Here is a 16,818-nt window from a genome sequence, read left to right on the forward strand (position 1 = left end):
AGCCTATGAGGGGGTCAAAAAGTTTTAGGTCCATTAAGAGGGGGTCAAAAAAGCTCATGAAGAGGATGGGTTAAAAAAAATTATATATGAAAAAAATTCCAGCCCCCACCCCCACCAAAGTATTTCTGAACAAAGTATTTCTAAAACTTGCTCTTTATCTGTGGGGTTGTCTTTTTAAAGACGGTTCTTGTTTTTATTGAGCATTCATGACAATCGGTGCACCTTTATTCATCGGGATCGCAATCAATGTCAGCTTCCTGTACCTAGTTTTCTCTAGCTCTTCTTCCATTCGCTCCTGAACTGTTGTTGTAAGTTTACCGGGTTTAGAAGTTAAAATTAGGTCAAGTTCGTGATTCTAGCATCCTGATTTTATGACATTTTCAGTAGATATCCACGAAAAAAAGCTTATTCCCAATATTTCAGTTGATTTCGATTTTGCGTTTTCGATTTGGCCTACGGCGTCCATGAGACTCAGCGAGTCTAATTTGGCCCAGACGTGGTCTAATTCTGCATAAAACCGGGCAGCCTTATTTCTATAGATCTGCTGCGCATTCAAATTGCATTGTATTGCATCGTAATTTCATTTGTGTCTGTGCTAGGCCTGGCATTTTCGGGTAATTTTGTACCCGGGTACCTGCCGCAATTTTCGGGCGGGTAACTGGCACCAAAATTGCAAAAAAAAAAAAAAAAAAAAATTTTTTTTTTTTTAAAGTTTTTTATTTTTTTGGTTTTGTAGTGTCTCTGGACCTAGACCTAAACAGTCAGCCGCCTGGACAACCAATTCTTTAGAAATGCTTAGTCGCGCTAAAAAGTCGATCGATACATGTAAAAATCAGCACAATTCAGAGATACACCTTTTTGCTATTAAATTAATTTTCTCGGTCAAATATAAAGCAATATTTTTTTTTCCTTCAGTAATGTCAGTTAAAAACTTGGTGCTTGGATATACATTTTTTTTTTAAATCCTGGTGTTAAAATTAAGCATCAAATTGTGTCTTTTAGTGTGATATTTTTGATTTTTATAGGCCTTGAATTCGCCTGCGAGCTTTTTACGGAATTCATGTTTTAGCGTCTCAAAGTCAAACTAATATAGTTTGCTAAAGAAAGATATTTCCCACCTCTGTAAAGCACATCGTGTGGGTCTATATGTTATATTTTTGTCAGAATTTCCGCTTTTGTTTTACCCTTTTTCCATTCATGTTACGAAAATGTCAAATCAGTACTTTTATCTCGAGAGCAACTAGCAGAAATAGTCGATATTTCCTTTGTTGTTATCCAGGTCAATTTTTTCATTGAAAGCAAATTGCCCGACCAGCGATTAAATCCCCAATTGGGTGTTCTGGTTAAACATGATCAGTAGGAGCGCTATAGGTCTGGGAATTTCTTTGCTATATTGAAGTTCTGGCAACACTATAGCCATGCCGGTATTCCTATTAAACCCAGGGATATCGATCCACAATGCTAGTACTGGCCTTAGATTTCAGCGTTGATTTTGAATTTTTTTCAGCCGACAGTGAAAGATGGTGAAATCAAAACGAAATTCTGACAAAACTATGATATATCGCTCACGGTGATGTGCGTTAGAAAGTTGGGAAAAATCCTTCATTAGCGAACTATATTACTTTGAAAAGCTAAAAGGTTGATCCAAAAAAGGCTCATGACCAGAGTTTAAGCCTATCAAAATCGAAAATCTTACAAAAAATAAAAAAATATAAAGATAAGTTTAACATTAAAAAAAAAAAAAAAAAATACAGTATCAAGCGCTACAATTTGACCTGACATGTACTGAAAAAATGAAAATGATTGCTTTTTATTTGGCCGAGAAAATTAATTTTACATTGAAAAGGTGTAACTCAAAATTTAGCTCATTTCAACACCAAATTCGATCGTTTGTATTGCCTCATTAAATGACTGAGTGAGCCTTGCAGAACAAAAGAATCCGTTGTCCAGGTTGCTAACTGTAAATGCCAGCATCATTCATGGTTGACCTAAAAAAAAAAAAAAATTTGTATTCATGTCATAGTCTATTAATGATTTCAATTTATTGAATTTGAATGCATTTTTTTTTTTTTTTTTTTTTTTGGTACCCGGGAGGTATTTCCTACCCGGTAATGTAATCTCGGCGGGTACCCGCACCCGACCGAAAATGCCAGCCTTAGTCTGTGCTAATTATGTTTACACAACATGAACTCACGTGTTTTCAAGCAAATTCGCCGATATTAAAAATAGGTGATCAAAAGCGATCGGAATGTTACAAAAGTACAGATCGCATTCAGCTTACTTCATATGAGATGATCTTTGGAAAAATACGGCATAATTTGTCTTGGTGCTTGCGAATGCCATGCAGTAAAATATTAAAACGCTATGGCAATTCATGATTGACAACTAGCAATCGGCGTGTCCTTCGTAATCGTATCCTCCGCACTCAATTTCTTATCCACTCACTAATCCTCACAAAAGCTTTTGTGTAATTTAAACAAATATGCCTAAATAAATAAATAAATAAATAGGCATAAATAAATAACTAAATAAATATAAAATAAAGTCTAAAATGAATAAATATAAATGAATTATAATAAAATTAAAATAAATAAATAAACAAGGTTAATACATGTATACCGGTACTAAAACAAATAAACAAATGGATTAAAATAAAAATAAATAAAGAGAGAGAGAGAGAGAGAGAGAAAATAACATTTTAATACAATGTAATATGAACCTGGGCACATAACAAATACATTAACAATAGCATCAAACGCACATCAATACGGACAAGTACCAGCATAACGGTAGCATAACGCATGATAACGGTATATCACGTGCTCAACATGATCAATAGTAATTGATAGATAGAGGTCACCACGATCGATTGATCGGTGCACTTGATATTGGGTAAGCTGCTCCAGGAGTTCGCCGGTCAATATAATCTCTTATAATCTGTCTTGGATAACAAGAGGACGTGACGCTTACGCTTACCGCCTTGTTCAAGGTTAGGGTCTTAGGGTTAGTGTCTTATGGTTAGGGTAAGGGTTAGGGGTTAGGGTAGTTCACCACGTAAACTTATATGGCTCAAAATTCGGACCGCTCCCCATTAAGTTTATACTGCTTTCTGTGTTTTGAAATTTGTTGACGTTTTAATGATCCCCGATTTCCGGTCGATTATTTTAGCTGTGTCACATCACATGCATGACACTAGTGGGTACCAGCCAAACTTCAGAAAAAAAAATCATGATCGCCGATAACGATGTGATATGGGACTTACATAGGATTACACAGAGATATTTCTTGCCAAAATTTGACCATTTCTAGGTAGCTTGGCCCTACTTTATCTGCGTATATGAAAAAGGACAGTCGTAAGTAAGTAAATGTGCAACGCTTTTGATGTTTTAATGTTTTGGGAGACTGGGAGGGATCAGAACAAAAAAATGATGGAGCCTATTCTTGACTGTGTAATATTCCTTCACCACACTGCCGTACGGCAATAACCTTATACGATGGACAGATAGTATCAGTTTGTGAATGAGGACATCGTATAAGTTCCTTGTACTAGGGTTAGGGTTAGGGACAGGGTTATGGTTAGGGAGGGTTAGGGTTTAGGATTAGTGTTAGGGATTAGGGTTAGAGTTAGGGTTAGGATTATATTTGTATTTATTAGTACTAATATACTAGTAATAGTATATTGTGTGTATGCACTTTATTCCGTAATCAATAAGTATCATAAACAAACACCTTTCTGGCACAACGAATCATAAGATAGCACAGTCGTGTAGGCATTAGACTATGGGTACATAGATTGTGGGTTCGAACCGCAGGTAAACCGTTGTAGAATTTAAATTCTATTGATTTCTTTTTATTTTATTAAGTAAGAGGAAATAATAATGGTAATAAATTTGTGTTATATCTAGCCTCATAGGCCTATAATTACATGATGTACATGTACTATGTGTTATCGCATTATGCTAGTTTCGAGATACTCTAGCTAAAATACAGGTTTACATTTACTATCTTACATTATCTTGCTGTATTTCAGCTAGAGCTCCAAACGACAAGCTTCCGGGTTTTTTGGAGAACAATACTGTTACGTAAGATGAAGAAGAAACCCGCCTCGGAGCCCGCCCTCCTCATTATTTCATTGTACTTATTGCAATTTGCCTCCACACATTACGTAATCAACACAAAGCTTTTGTGAGGATTAGTAAGTGGATAAGAAATTGACAGTGGAGGATACGAAGGACACGCCGATTATTAGTTGTCAATCATGAATTGCCGCAACGTATTAATATTTTACTGCATGGCATTCCGCAAACACCAAGACAAATTATGCCGTATTTTTCCAAAGATCATCTCATATGAAGTAAGCTGAATGCGATCTGTACTTTTGTAACATTCCGATCGCTTTTGATCACCTATTATCGGCGAATTTGCTTGAAAACACGTGAGTTCATGTTGTGTAAACATAATTAGCATAGACACAAATGAAATTACGATGCAATACAATGCAATTTGAATGCGCAGCAGATCTATAGAAATAACGCTGTCCGGTTTTATGCAGAATTAGACCCTGTCTGATTGCGGCCCATTATGGTTGCAGAAAGAAATTACGCGTCCGGGCCCTAGTCAGACTAGTTCATGAGTTACACGGAGTAGTCATCATGGTCATGGTAGTATTACATGTAGTATAGTAGTTATCATGTTATGCATGATTGTGTGTATTATACTACTCCATATAGGCCTACATGCAGGGGTAGCATTAAGGCTCGAAAGTCGGGGGTTATTGTTTTCCCGTGTTTTTCACTCCCGAGCTTGCAGAAAATCCTAATACATGGGGTGAAAATTAACAAAAATTAAATCTTGGGGGTGAAAAATATTTTGCAGTGTAGTCAGGGGTAGGAGTAAGGTCCAAAAGTAGAGGGTCAGAGTTCACCCCTGAGCTTGCACATTCCCAATATATGGAGGGTGAAAAATTAATATTTTTTAAATTTAGGGGTCATTCACCCCGATCGGGGTTAACGCTACCCTGCCTACATGTAGGCCACTTGTCTTGTTACATTAATTTCGTTCTGGTATCATGGTATTTTTGGTACTGTATTGGATTTTTCTGCACCCTGACCTCGGTTGTTTTGTGTGGAAGAAGTTGAGATGTAAACCGGAAGTCTGGATATTTATACCGTCTGGTCCTGTAGTATAACCTTTAGAAGTAGAAGTAGAGGTATGCCATTATTTTACTCAAAAACTCTAGCTTTGAATTTGCTTATGTCGATAGCGCATGCATGCATGATAGTTGCGTACGGTATTCAACTTGTTCAATGCTAGAGTGCTTTGCTACATGTATCATGGCTATCGTTATTCTGTTATGTTGACATTTGGATGAAAGTTATTTCGATGAGTCAACTGTATCTTTTGAGCAAGATTTGCCCTTTTTGGACAGTCTAAAATTTTGCTGAGGCGTAATTTAAAGAACATTTTTGATGCAATCGCCTGTCATGATCGGCTGTATTTACTTCTGAACTTCCATTGCTTTACACGTTGTCATGCTTCAGCGAATCCGACTAGATTTTGAATGCAATGGTCTCTAGCCTAGAATTACTCGAGAACTCTAGCTTCGAATTTGCACACCATAGTTATAATTTAGTTACGCATTCGATGCTAGAGTGCTTTGCTATGGTTTTTCGGTCGGACAGTGGTGCAGTTTTTGCACCAGAGGTTATTTATTCTGCTAATGTTGAAATTGGGATGAAAGTTAAATTTTGATGAGTCAACTGAACTGTATCTTTTGAGATTTGCCTAATTTGGACAGTCAAAAATTTTGATGAAGTGTAATTTTAGCAACATTTTTGATGCAATAGCCTGTTGTGATCGGCGGTGTTTACTTCTGAACTTCCATTGCTTTACACAGTGTCATGCTTCAGTGAATCCGACTAGATTTTGAATGCAATGGTCTCTAGCCTTGAATGTGAAGCTATCGGTGAGCAAATTCGTATAGACTGCTCAAGCAAGCCTAGAATAAGCAAGTATACCCGAACATAATTCAGATTTGACAATATTTTTTTTTTTGCAAGAATTATTTGGTACATAAACATTATGTAGCCAAGGTTTCCAGTGGTACATGTATAAATGTGGGGGGATGAGGCTGTGGATCACTGAAACACAGACACAGTACTTTTACTGTCATGACTGTGACGTGCATACAACGTATTTGGTGGAGACTAGATGACTAACCCAACATGGAAATGTCTGCATTTCTGTCATTTTTCATGGAGTCAGTAGATGGGGGCATGATTTATTAATTTATTATTAATTTAATTTCCATGAAAATAGATTAGCATTTCTTTTCCATAAAATGTTACCTTTTACTGTCAGATATATAATGTCCTCTTTTAATTTTGATCCAAACAACTGAGGTAAAGCAAAGAAAATGGAATTTACTGCCAACGTTGATAATATTGCTAATGCCTGTCACTCTGTCGATTGGTCCTATGGTACAATCCTTTGATGTGTATGGCTGTCCCGCACGCCATGTGTTATGAACATCGCATACAGGTTTGACTAATATTTCCATCGTAATAATAAAACAACGGTTCCTGGGTTTATCCAAAATCTCTGATTTTGACAAAACTACAGCACATAGAGTCTTGATTTTTACAGGCGCAGCATATGTTAGTTTAATAAAGTACAGTTAAATTGTGTTAAAAGAATTTTGAAAAATATTGAGGGCATCCTCCTCAGCAAATGTTACATGGCTTTAATAGGGCAAATAATGTGGTAAATGAAAATTTTCCTTCAATACTGACAATAGTTTTCTTTTGTTTCTTTTTATTTGTCACAAAAATAGGCATATACTTGGATCACAGAATCTACCATGGCAGCCAATGTTGCCAAGGGAGAAGCGTTGCAAGTATTAAGAAGTCTGATCAGGGAATTCAGACATGTCAAACCGGATGTAAGTATAATTAACAATAAATTTAAGGGATTTTACTAAACTCAAGTTTGAAAGGTTTGAATATCGGGTGTTCTATAAAAAGCGAGTTCCAACAAATGTGATATGTGTTAAAATGTGTTTTAAATTGTTCATTATTTACCACTGTTTACATAATAGTAAAAGCCACATCATTTACCGGGGTATCTATCATTTGCAAAAAAAATACCCAAGAGTTCATTTGATAAAAACAGTATTGAAGATGGGTTGCAGGAAACATTTTGCAATTCAGTGTTAAACTTCAAATCATGCTGTACTAGTTGATTGCACTTTTACAATGCATCATCTTTTACAATGCATCAAAAATGATATTAAGGGAAGGGGTATGAACGTTTGGACAGTATTTATTGTGGGACATTAGAGCACATCAGACATATCGAATTGCATTCTGAATACGAAGAATGTCCTATTGATATCAAATAATTTTGATTTTTTGAAATTACAGCAATGTAATACACATTTTATGGCAAATCATTAAAATTGATATTTTTGATATTTAACAGTACTTGAAGTAAACTTTATAAATCTGATGATTTATACTTAAAGTGTATGTAGGTGGGATGAAAAGCAGATCAATTGAAAATTTTGACCTTTCGTATTGAAGATATGGATTTTTTTTCCCAAAACACCAAACAAAAATAGGTCTTTTTGGGGGAAAAAACCCATATCTTCAATATAAAAGGTCAAAATTTTCAATTGATCGTCGGCTTTTCCTCCCAGCTACATACACTTTAAGAATATATCATTAGATTTATAAAATTTATTTCGAGGACTGTTATATATCAAAAATTTGAAAAATATCAAATTTTAATAATTTGTCATAAAATTTGTATTATATCGTGAATTTCAAAAATGAAAATTATTTGATATCAGAAAGACATGCTTCAGTATTCAGAATGCAATTCGATATGTCTGAGGTGCTCTCATGTCCCACAAAAAATACTGTTGAACGCCATAAACGCTCATTCTAGATCCCTTTACCAATTAAAAAGGTTTAACAGTTCTTGATTCGAAGGAAAAACTTGCATACAAAATTTTAACAACATTTTTGAAATTCACAGACAATTTCCTGTACGATTCATAGAAATCAATTCTGACAAAAATATTCAGATTTATGATAAAAAATAGAAAAAATTGATATAGGGATTGAGATACATAACAGGTGCACACACAAAAATTGCAAATTAGTCCTGCAATGATTGCAATCATAATTTTTGAGGAAAGCGCCAAATTTGATTTTCCATGCCAATTTCTTTCGCTCCACCATAGCAACTTATGGTGGATTGAGCAAGTGGAAAGTATCTTGTTTACAGGCATAAAACATTAATTTGTTTTAATTTAAGGGCTATCATAAACTGGTATTTATGGGTGAAAGGTAAAAGTGCTCAATGGGTTGTATTTACAGAATAAAACATGATTAAACTTAAAGACAATTCTTTTGATTCAATCAAGCAAAATGATAACAATGTCGTTAAAATCATGCTTCTTTTCCCTTTTTTCAAATCATATTCGGTTGTTTTTTATTATGTCACATTGTACATCAAATTTTTTATCATGATACTAACTGACACATTGTCCTTATGTTAGAACTGGCCCAGTTCACTGAGAAGAGGGCACCACTTAAAGCTGCCAATGAGACGTGACTCACAGTGACTGGGTGAACTTTGTAGTGCTAGGGAGGGTCTATCACTAGACCATTGTTAAATATTGATTGATCAGGTCACATGTAATCCTAATCAATATTCTGTAAAATATGCTTTTTTTTCAGACTTCACCCAGGAATCTGATGGCATATAATTATGTAATGGAGAAATATAAAGAGAACCATGTAACTCAAGATCAAGTATGCAGACCACGTAATGCAATGCTACACAATGCACAGACGTATCTATGTTTGCTACAGAGTACAAGGGAATGCGAGGTAGGTTGATGAATGATATACCCCTCCCCCTCACCCCTGCACCCACATACCCACCCCTACACTGGAGAAATACAAATACACGTAATGCAATGCTACACAATACACGACGTATCTATGTTTGCTACAGAGTACAAGGGAATGCGAGGTAGGTTGATGAATGCTACACCCCTCCCGTACCCACTTACCCACCCCTACACTGGAGAAATACAAAGAGAATCATGTAAAACAAGGTCAAATATGCAGACCACGTAATGCAATGCTACATAATGCATTATACATATCTATGTTTGCTACAGAGTAAAAGGGAATGTGAGTTAGGTTGATGAATACAACACCCCACATACCCACCCCTACACAGGAGAGAACCATATAAGACAAGATCAAGTATGCAGTAACCTGTACCTAGTGTTTCCCAGAATGTTCCTGCTTTTTCATTGAAATGTTTTCTCATGCCTGATATCAATTATCAAGTACCATTTTAAACAACTTACAAACTTCATTGAACATAATTATAGAAATATAACTGTTATTTATTCAAAACTTGTTTTTTTTGTGCAGGAACTTCAAAATGTGTACAGAAGGGGAGAGAGATCAGTAGAGGAGAGTGCTCGGCTAGTGGGACTAGCATTGCCCAAGCCACCTACTAATAGCTAGACTTACCCATGCTAATAAACTGGAATGTTGACTCAAAACCACCTGCCATACATTTTTGTAAATACTCAATCAAGAAAATGGTGTTTTCTAAGATTGTCATGAACTAAATTATCATTGGGATTTTATCATCGTAGAACCATACAATTCTACACAAAAGTTGGTGTGAAACTATTTATTCTAGTAATAGATATCCCTGACTGAGCTCATTAATCATGACTATGGTCACTGTCACGACTTCTCATTTTAGCAAAAGTATAAATACATGACCACACCATGAATGGGCTGTAATATTGGCAGTTTAAGATATGGTCTATAACTTCTCAAAAACAATAGGAAACAAAGGATTCCCAACTCTACAGATTTTTTACTACCTTGCAAACAAGCTACAGGGACATAACTTTAATATATCAATGTAAAGCTTGTTTTGATGAAAAGTTGGCTGTCCAATATCTCAAAATAGTGACAATGATGACATTACAGCCCATTTGTGGTGAATGGTCACGTATGGTGTGACCCTGCCTGCCTCCTTTTTGATGCTGATGGTATGTTGTGGTAGTTAACTGCATACAGAACTTGTGATCATTGTAGACAGTATTGCAGAATAAGTGACATAATTATTTACACATGTCTGTGTGTTCTGGCGGAATCTTGGACAAATTTGCCTGTATATGGTTGGTGCCTCGTTTTAATATGTACATGTATAAGTGTGTCGAATATATTTCGATCTGCTGGATTTAGTATTTGGGAAAAACACAGAAAGTGCATCTTTATGAACAACAGTAAACAGTATCATAGATTATAATAAATAATTATTTATTAAATAATTATTTATTAAATCTTCTTTCAGTAAGTGGTACTGATGTCCAAGAGGTCCTGCATTTCTTCCAAATTAGAGGACATATGCATGTTTGTATATTAGCTCTTTGATTGAACCTGACGTTTTGAGGCTGCACAGCGTGAAATGTCTGCTGACATCACTGACTGTACTATTGAAAAAGTAGTATAATTGATGCAATTTATAAGCATGGTAGTCTAATTTAATCACATGCCAATTTCCCCTTTTTTGACCTGTGGTCAATTTCACTCCGTTACAATCCATCATAAGTCAAAACCCATCGTAAATCTAATACTTAGTATATGAATCCTATATGGAAGTGTTAGCTTAGGATGCATGATGGATAAAGGACTTAACGATGTATCACATTTGTTAGTGAAATCAACCCCATGAGGCTGAACCCCAATTCCCCACCTAGAGTTTCATGCTGGTATTTTAATTTTTGACGACCCCTATAGAATGTGCATTGAAAGATCCTGTAGAATGCTGCATTTTAAATTACTGTAAAAGTCAATATTTTCGCGATTTTGAAGACTTTGTCAATTGCGCGAGAATTAAATTTCGCGGTTTTGATATTGATACAATAGAAACCTAATGCAAAAGGTTATTTTCGTGAGTTTTTATTTTCGCGATTATATGTCCATTCGCGAAAATAAAAACCTCGCGAAAATTTCTACTTTTACAGTAGTCAGACCAATCAATGAATGGTTGGTGATAAAAAGACAACCAATACCAGAATCTCTATTTGGTTGGGAAAAGTAGTTTTTCAAAGAGTCGTCTTGTTTATAATCAAGGTGCTTATTGGCAATTCATGCATGTATTCAACAATGAACAACCGGGACTCTCATTCTAAGAAAACAACCAAATTAATAAGCATGGCATCCTGGTTCACTTGAAAAACCAAGACTTGCTTGACAGGCACTGGGCAGTGGGATATTCCTGTTGAAATCCCATATGGAAGACATGACCTAAATCTTCCACAGGGAGTGTAGAGTTCAAATATGGAGTCTCCATTCAGGTAACCCCATTTGAAATTCACACTCCTTGTGTGGAAGATTAAGGTCATGTCTTCCATATGGAGTGCATTATGGATTTCAACTGAATAGCCCAATGCTGCTGCATTTGGACAAACGGCATGACTCATCTACATTACCTTAATCGGTTGTGGTATGTTTTGGACTTGAGACTGCCTGTACTGTACAGAACCCAGCTAATTGTTACCCTTGCCGATGACGCTGGTACAAAAATGATCACACTCAAGTGAGTGTGATATTTTTTGTACCAATTAAAAAAATTTACCAATTAAAATTGGTAAAAAACCTTTTCAAATATTACATTTTGAAACAAAATTCACAAGATAAATAAAACTAGGGAATACGTCAGGTTTCTTTGGTTTCGATTTATTGTAAATAAAATATGCAACACAAAATGTATTATTGTAAAGAAACAGTTGATGTAGTGTTTATCAATAAACTTCTATTAATGCAATGATTTTGATGTTGTTGCATTTTATGCCTATCATGTTTTAAATTGAAACGTTCTTTCCCAAAACTTATTCATTCCACGACCACTCCTATTTTACACATCTACTGATTAGGGGCTGGCATTTTCTTTGGAAGGGGGTGGGTCCTAAATATCCTGGGGGGGGGGGGGTCATAAATATTTGGAAAGAAAAATAGGGGGGTCATAAAATTTTGATGACCACAGATAGTGTGTTTATTTTATTCAGACTTGATTTCAATACAATTTTAGCCTGTTTAGGGGGTAAGGTGTATCAGTGGTGGGGGTCATAAAATTTTTGTTGCCGAAATAGGGGGTCGCAATTTTATTGATGCCGACTTTTTGTAAATTTGGGACCCCCCTTCAGAAAAAAAAAATGCCAGCCCCCTTAGCTATGTAGAGAGCTTAGTGCAATACTGCCTTGTTTACTTTGTGGGACATAAGGGAGGGATCACTATTTATGCCCGAAGGGAACAGAGGATTTTATTTTATTGACTTGAGGGAGAAATGAAATTTTGACCTTAATATTAGAGTGGGGCATGACATTTTTCCTTCGATATGAGGGGGGATGCAACATTTTTGTGTGAAAATGTATGAAAATCCTCTTCCCTCTGGCGTAAATAGTGATCCCTCCCTAAGTCTTTGTTGTCACTGAAAAGCCCATTTTTTGAAATTTTCCAAGTTCTCCAAAAATGCAGATACAGCAGCATTGTGATGAGCTTGCGATGTAAAGCCAGGATTTTACATAGTTTTTATTTTGAAATGGTAATAATAGCAGTGAATATATCACATATTGTCATGTAAAATATTGAACTTGATGAAATACAAGCGTATTATCCAATGACCCAATAATGTAAACGAGTAGCATGTTGGTGGTGGACTGAGCAAATTGAAGAACTACAAATTGTCCACTACGTAATAGTCATAACAAGCTATGTTTTGCCGAGCTCATTTTACATTTAAGCGTACTCACAATACTCTTGTCGCGTTACTACGCACTAAAACAACGCATATGATGCGCAGTTTATTGACTCAACAACAACCAAGTGGCTACGCGACATAACTAATAAAGTACGCTCTCATAAAAGGAATACCATATTCGTTCCATTAACCACCCATGCCCCTATAAGCACCCACCCAGCAACAAGTACATATTAATTTATTAACTGCCCATACCTGAACATGACACACTGATGATGATGGATGAATATTTTGTGCCTTTTTGTAACAAAGAAGCACCCACCCAAAATGACTTTGTTAAGTGCCCTGGGCGGTTAATGGAACAAATATGGTACAACAATTTATTCTAAGAGTCTACACTACACTCTGATCAATATCTCCAAGAGGCTAGATTAAAGAATTGAGGATACCATACTGAAATCTATGCTTCTTCAAAATAACAATCAATTTGCAATATTTTAAAACCAAGGAATTCTGCATTCTCGTATAATACACAATTGCACGTTATCTACATATTAAATAAGCTTACAATGTATAGCAACACAATCTCTTCCAACTTTCGATGGGCACTTTGGACAGGAACTTTTCTATATCAACAATTTCTGCCTGTGTTGCTGGAGTGGGTAACAAAGCTGAACAAACCAATTATATTTCACCTCAGAGGATGTTTAAAGACATTCCCACAACCCAATGGGGTTTCTGACCTTGTATGTCTGGCTTTTGTACACATGTGGTACAGTTGAACATACCTTGCATTGGGCTTGTGTGCAAATATCTGGTGTTTTCATCCTATTATTTAACATTCAAAACATCGAGACTTAGGAATAAAATTAATGCAGTGGGACAATATGAATGTTTCCTGTAAGAAAATCAAATATCAGTCATAAGTCTCAACTATTAACTCGTTGGCTGCAGTTTTAAAATTACCATTTTGTGTGTGTGGCAATGGGGACTTTGCCTTTAAAATTAGGTTATATTGATCAAATTTCCCAATCATAGTGCATTGTAGGAATGCCTTTAAGCCTCCTCTGATTTCACCCAGTGATCGATTTTCGTATATTTTTTTGTGTAGCAAAGAATGCTACTCACTTTCAGATTTGAGTAGCAATTCCAAAATTGTGAGTAGCATTTTGCAACATGCTAATTCTGAATGTTCCATTTTCAGTTCAAGTCAGTTGACTTTTATAGGCTTGTTGCTGGAGTGGGTAACAAAGCTGAACAAACCAATTATATTTCACCTTTTATAGGCTTGACTTCAACATAATAAGGAACTTGGAAAATGTGTTCAATATCATATTTTGGAGGTTTCCTGTTTTTTCACATGTTATATATACCTCCAATATTGCACTTGCACCAAAATCTCCCTTTTACACAAATTTTGCAACATTATGTGACTTTGAATAACTTCCCCATGACAATATTCTTTATGTACAGGGTGTTCCCAAATGATTAGCACCCATATTACCATCAGCATGTTAGATCACAATCAATACTTAGAACAAGATCCATCTTTGCCAAAAAAATTAGACATTCTAATTCAGTTGGTACGTCTTGTCAAGAATACAATTTGATTGGTTTTCACCTATACATTATGACACGATAGTGGATAGTCATATAAGACAGTGAGCGCGCCAACATGCAGTGGTGGCACACTTGTAGATCCTCAATGATCACGCGATAATGCATTTGCGTAATACACATGCACGAACTAAGAGCGCGGTTAGGCGGCTTAGATGTTCATGACAGTTTCGTTCATTTAAAATAATGGGGATGTCCTGACAAAAGTAACTTTATTTTTTCTGAAAAAAAAGGCAGTTTTACTTATAAAAATTATACTAAACTGAATAAGAATGAGAATAAAAGATAGGATTTTGTCTTTTGCCTATCCAATATCGTGTCATAACGGATGGGCTGGCCAATATTTTTATCTTTTATTCTCTAACTGAACTTCCAACAATTGTACTGAAACTGAGATGCCTTGGGAAAAGTTGGGTCATGTGTTGGTGAACTTAGTACTAATCAAACATTCTAACGTTCTCTACAATTATATTCAACAATATCAAATACATTAATGTTATCAAAATGAGATAACTATTCTGACACATAGTTTAATAATCAGGGAAATAAATCAACTTTAAATGTCTTTTCAAAACAAAAATATACTTTTCTATTCTCACAAATAAATATTTATACTTAAAGCAAAAACACAGATATCATACAATTAGGCAGTGACTTAAGTAGAAAAAAACAACATTCAACTTCTTGCAAAATGCTGGGCTCCCTAATCATACAGTAGTTTGTGGTAGAAAAACAAATCTTTTCCCATCACTTAACATACAAGAAAAAGTAAAACATTGCCATATCAAATAGATTCTACAATACTTTTGTTGGAATCTTTAAATTTCCCATGTATAATACAGTACATTGTACAAGTTTTTATCTCTTCCCAGAGAAGTTGGTACACATACATGTTGCGGGAAAAACCCACCCCCAATGTGCACTCAGCCGGATTTGAACCAGTGGCGTACAGAGTGAACATGCAAGTGACTTGTCTACAGTCTTTAATAATGATACTGTTCTGATGTAATCCCTAGGGAATAACATACTATGGAACAACTAACAAATTTCAGACTTAATCTCAGAGGTAATAGAATGCTTCAATGTTCTCTTGGTACTATAAATAAATATAAATAAATATATTTTGGATTTATATTTTGGTACTTGTGATTTAGTAGTTAAGATTATGTGTACTGGCCACTCTGGCATGGGCATCAATCCTGGGGGGAGGGGAGACATAGGGATGCGTATCCCCACTTTCGTTTTTTTTCCTCATGTTTTAAGCTACTTTTAGATAATTCAAGCCAAAAATCCCCCCCCCACACTTTTCAAGATGGGGAAAGATAAAAACTTGTACATCCTAATCAACCAGAGTAATATGCAATATCTTCATCTAATACAATACTTGGTGAAAATGTAATCTCATCATGGCAAAACTAGACACTGATTTGTTGCCTATTTTGATATCATGATGTATCTTGAACACAACATCACAACACATTTCAGTTGATTGTAGAGTTTGTGAGATTGGTTGGGGTGTTTTTGTTTACCACACTGAACGTCTTTCTGATCTAAATTCCAATCCAGCTGCTGAAAAAAGTCTATTGTTTTTGCAGAGCATGCACATGCATGGAGCAATTCATAGTGGGGGAAAACAGATTATTAATAGTGTTAAAACAGTTTTGTAGCCAAGTAACATCTACTTTTCACAGAAGTGACTGCAAGTTTGTTTTTCCTGTCCACTGAGTTATTCAAACTGCCATGATTGGTGGATTTGCAGTGCTTCCAGTCTTTCTGCCATGTTACTAACTCCAGCTTCACCATCTGAAAATGAAACATTTGAAATAAATATGATGTATTTGTTATGTCTAACCCTGATTTATGCTGTATTACAGGTCTATTTAATTGTTTTGTTTTGCACTCCAAAATGTACCCAGTACCTGTCTGAAAAAGATGTTAAAAGCATCCTCTTGTGGATTAAATTGCACCATTTGCACTTTTTTACCTATATCTTTTGGCATTAAATTTGGTCAAAACTCAAAATAAACTCCCAGAAAAATGATCTAGGAATCACGCTTTAATGACCCCAACTTTATTTTATTTTACATTTCCTTTATTTTGATCAAGAACTGACCATTATTTTGCCTGTTTGCTGTTTTCAATTTTTCAAATTGTCCAGTAGTCATCATAACAAGCTATGTTTTGCCGAGCTCCTTTTACATTTAAACAAAGCGTATGAAGCATAGTTCATTGACTCAACAGGGTCGGATCCAGGAATTTTTGATAAAGGGGGCGCCTTTTGGTCGACGACAAAAAAAATGTGTTAAAGGGGGTTACCCCCTCGAAAACTCAACGGTTTTGGCCCATTGTTTGCTGTTCATGGCGAATTTGTTCCTTTTTTAATTTCTTACAATT

At 35.5% G+C, this 16,818-nt stretch overlaps 2 protein-coding genes across 9 annotated transcripts in view; one reads left to right on the plus strand and one right to left on the minus strand.

Annotated features, from left to right (window-relative positions):
• Nucleotides 1-209: 209 nt before the first annotated feature.
• On the plus strand, nucleotides 210-10,988 carry LOC140142052 (protein FMC1 homolog). Its single transcript, XM_072163986.1, has 4 exons — nucleotides 210-308; nucleotides 6,833-6,940; nucleotides 8,745-8,897; nucleotides 9,456-10,988. The coding sequence occupies exons 2-4, from the start codon at nucleotides 6,860-6,862 to the stop codon at nucleotides 9,549-9,551; spliced, it is 330 nt and encodes a 109-aa protein (XP_072020087.1). The 5' UTR covers nucleotides 210-308; nucleotides 6,833-6,859; the 3' UTR covers nucleotides 9,552-10,988.
• Nucleotides 10,989-14,715: 3,727 nt separating this feature from the next.
• The window catches only part of LOC140142051 (STE20-related kinase adapter protein alpha-like), a 29,902-nt gene continuing 27,799 nt past the window's right edge, over nucleotides 14,716-16,818 (minus strand). For all 8 annotated transcript variants that reach the window (XM_072163983.1, XM_072163981.1, XM_072163978.1 and 5 more), the window contains one exon: nucleotides 14,716-16,227. In XM_072163983.1, coding sequence (XP_072020084.1) covers nucleotides 16,151-16,227 — 77 coding nt within the window. In that variant the 3' untranslated portion in view covers nucleotides 14,716-16,150. The remainder of the gene's footprint in view (nucleotides 16,228-16,818) is intronic.

This window comes from Amphiura filiformis, chromosome 20 (genome assembly GCF_039555335.1).
Source record: "Amphiura filiformis chromosome 20, Afil_fr2py, whole genome shotgun sequence".
Lineage (NCBI taxonomy): Eukaryota > Metazoa > Echinodermata > Ophiuroidea > Amphilepidida > Amphiuridae > Amphiura > Amphiura filiformis.

Coding starts and splice junctions, on each gene's coding strand:
- LOC140142052 (XM_072163986.1), top strand. CDS start 6,860: ATGGCAGCCAATGTTGCCAAGGGAGAAGCGTTGCAAGTATTAAGAAGT. Junction 6,941..8,744: donor TCAGACATGTCAAACCGGAT/GTAAGTATAATT, acceptor CTTTTTTTTCAG/ACTTCACCCAGGAATCTGAT. Junction 8,898..9,455: donor AGAGTACAAGGGAATGCGAG/GTAGGTTGATGA, acceptor TTTTTTGTGCAG/GAACTTCAAAATGTGTACAG.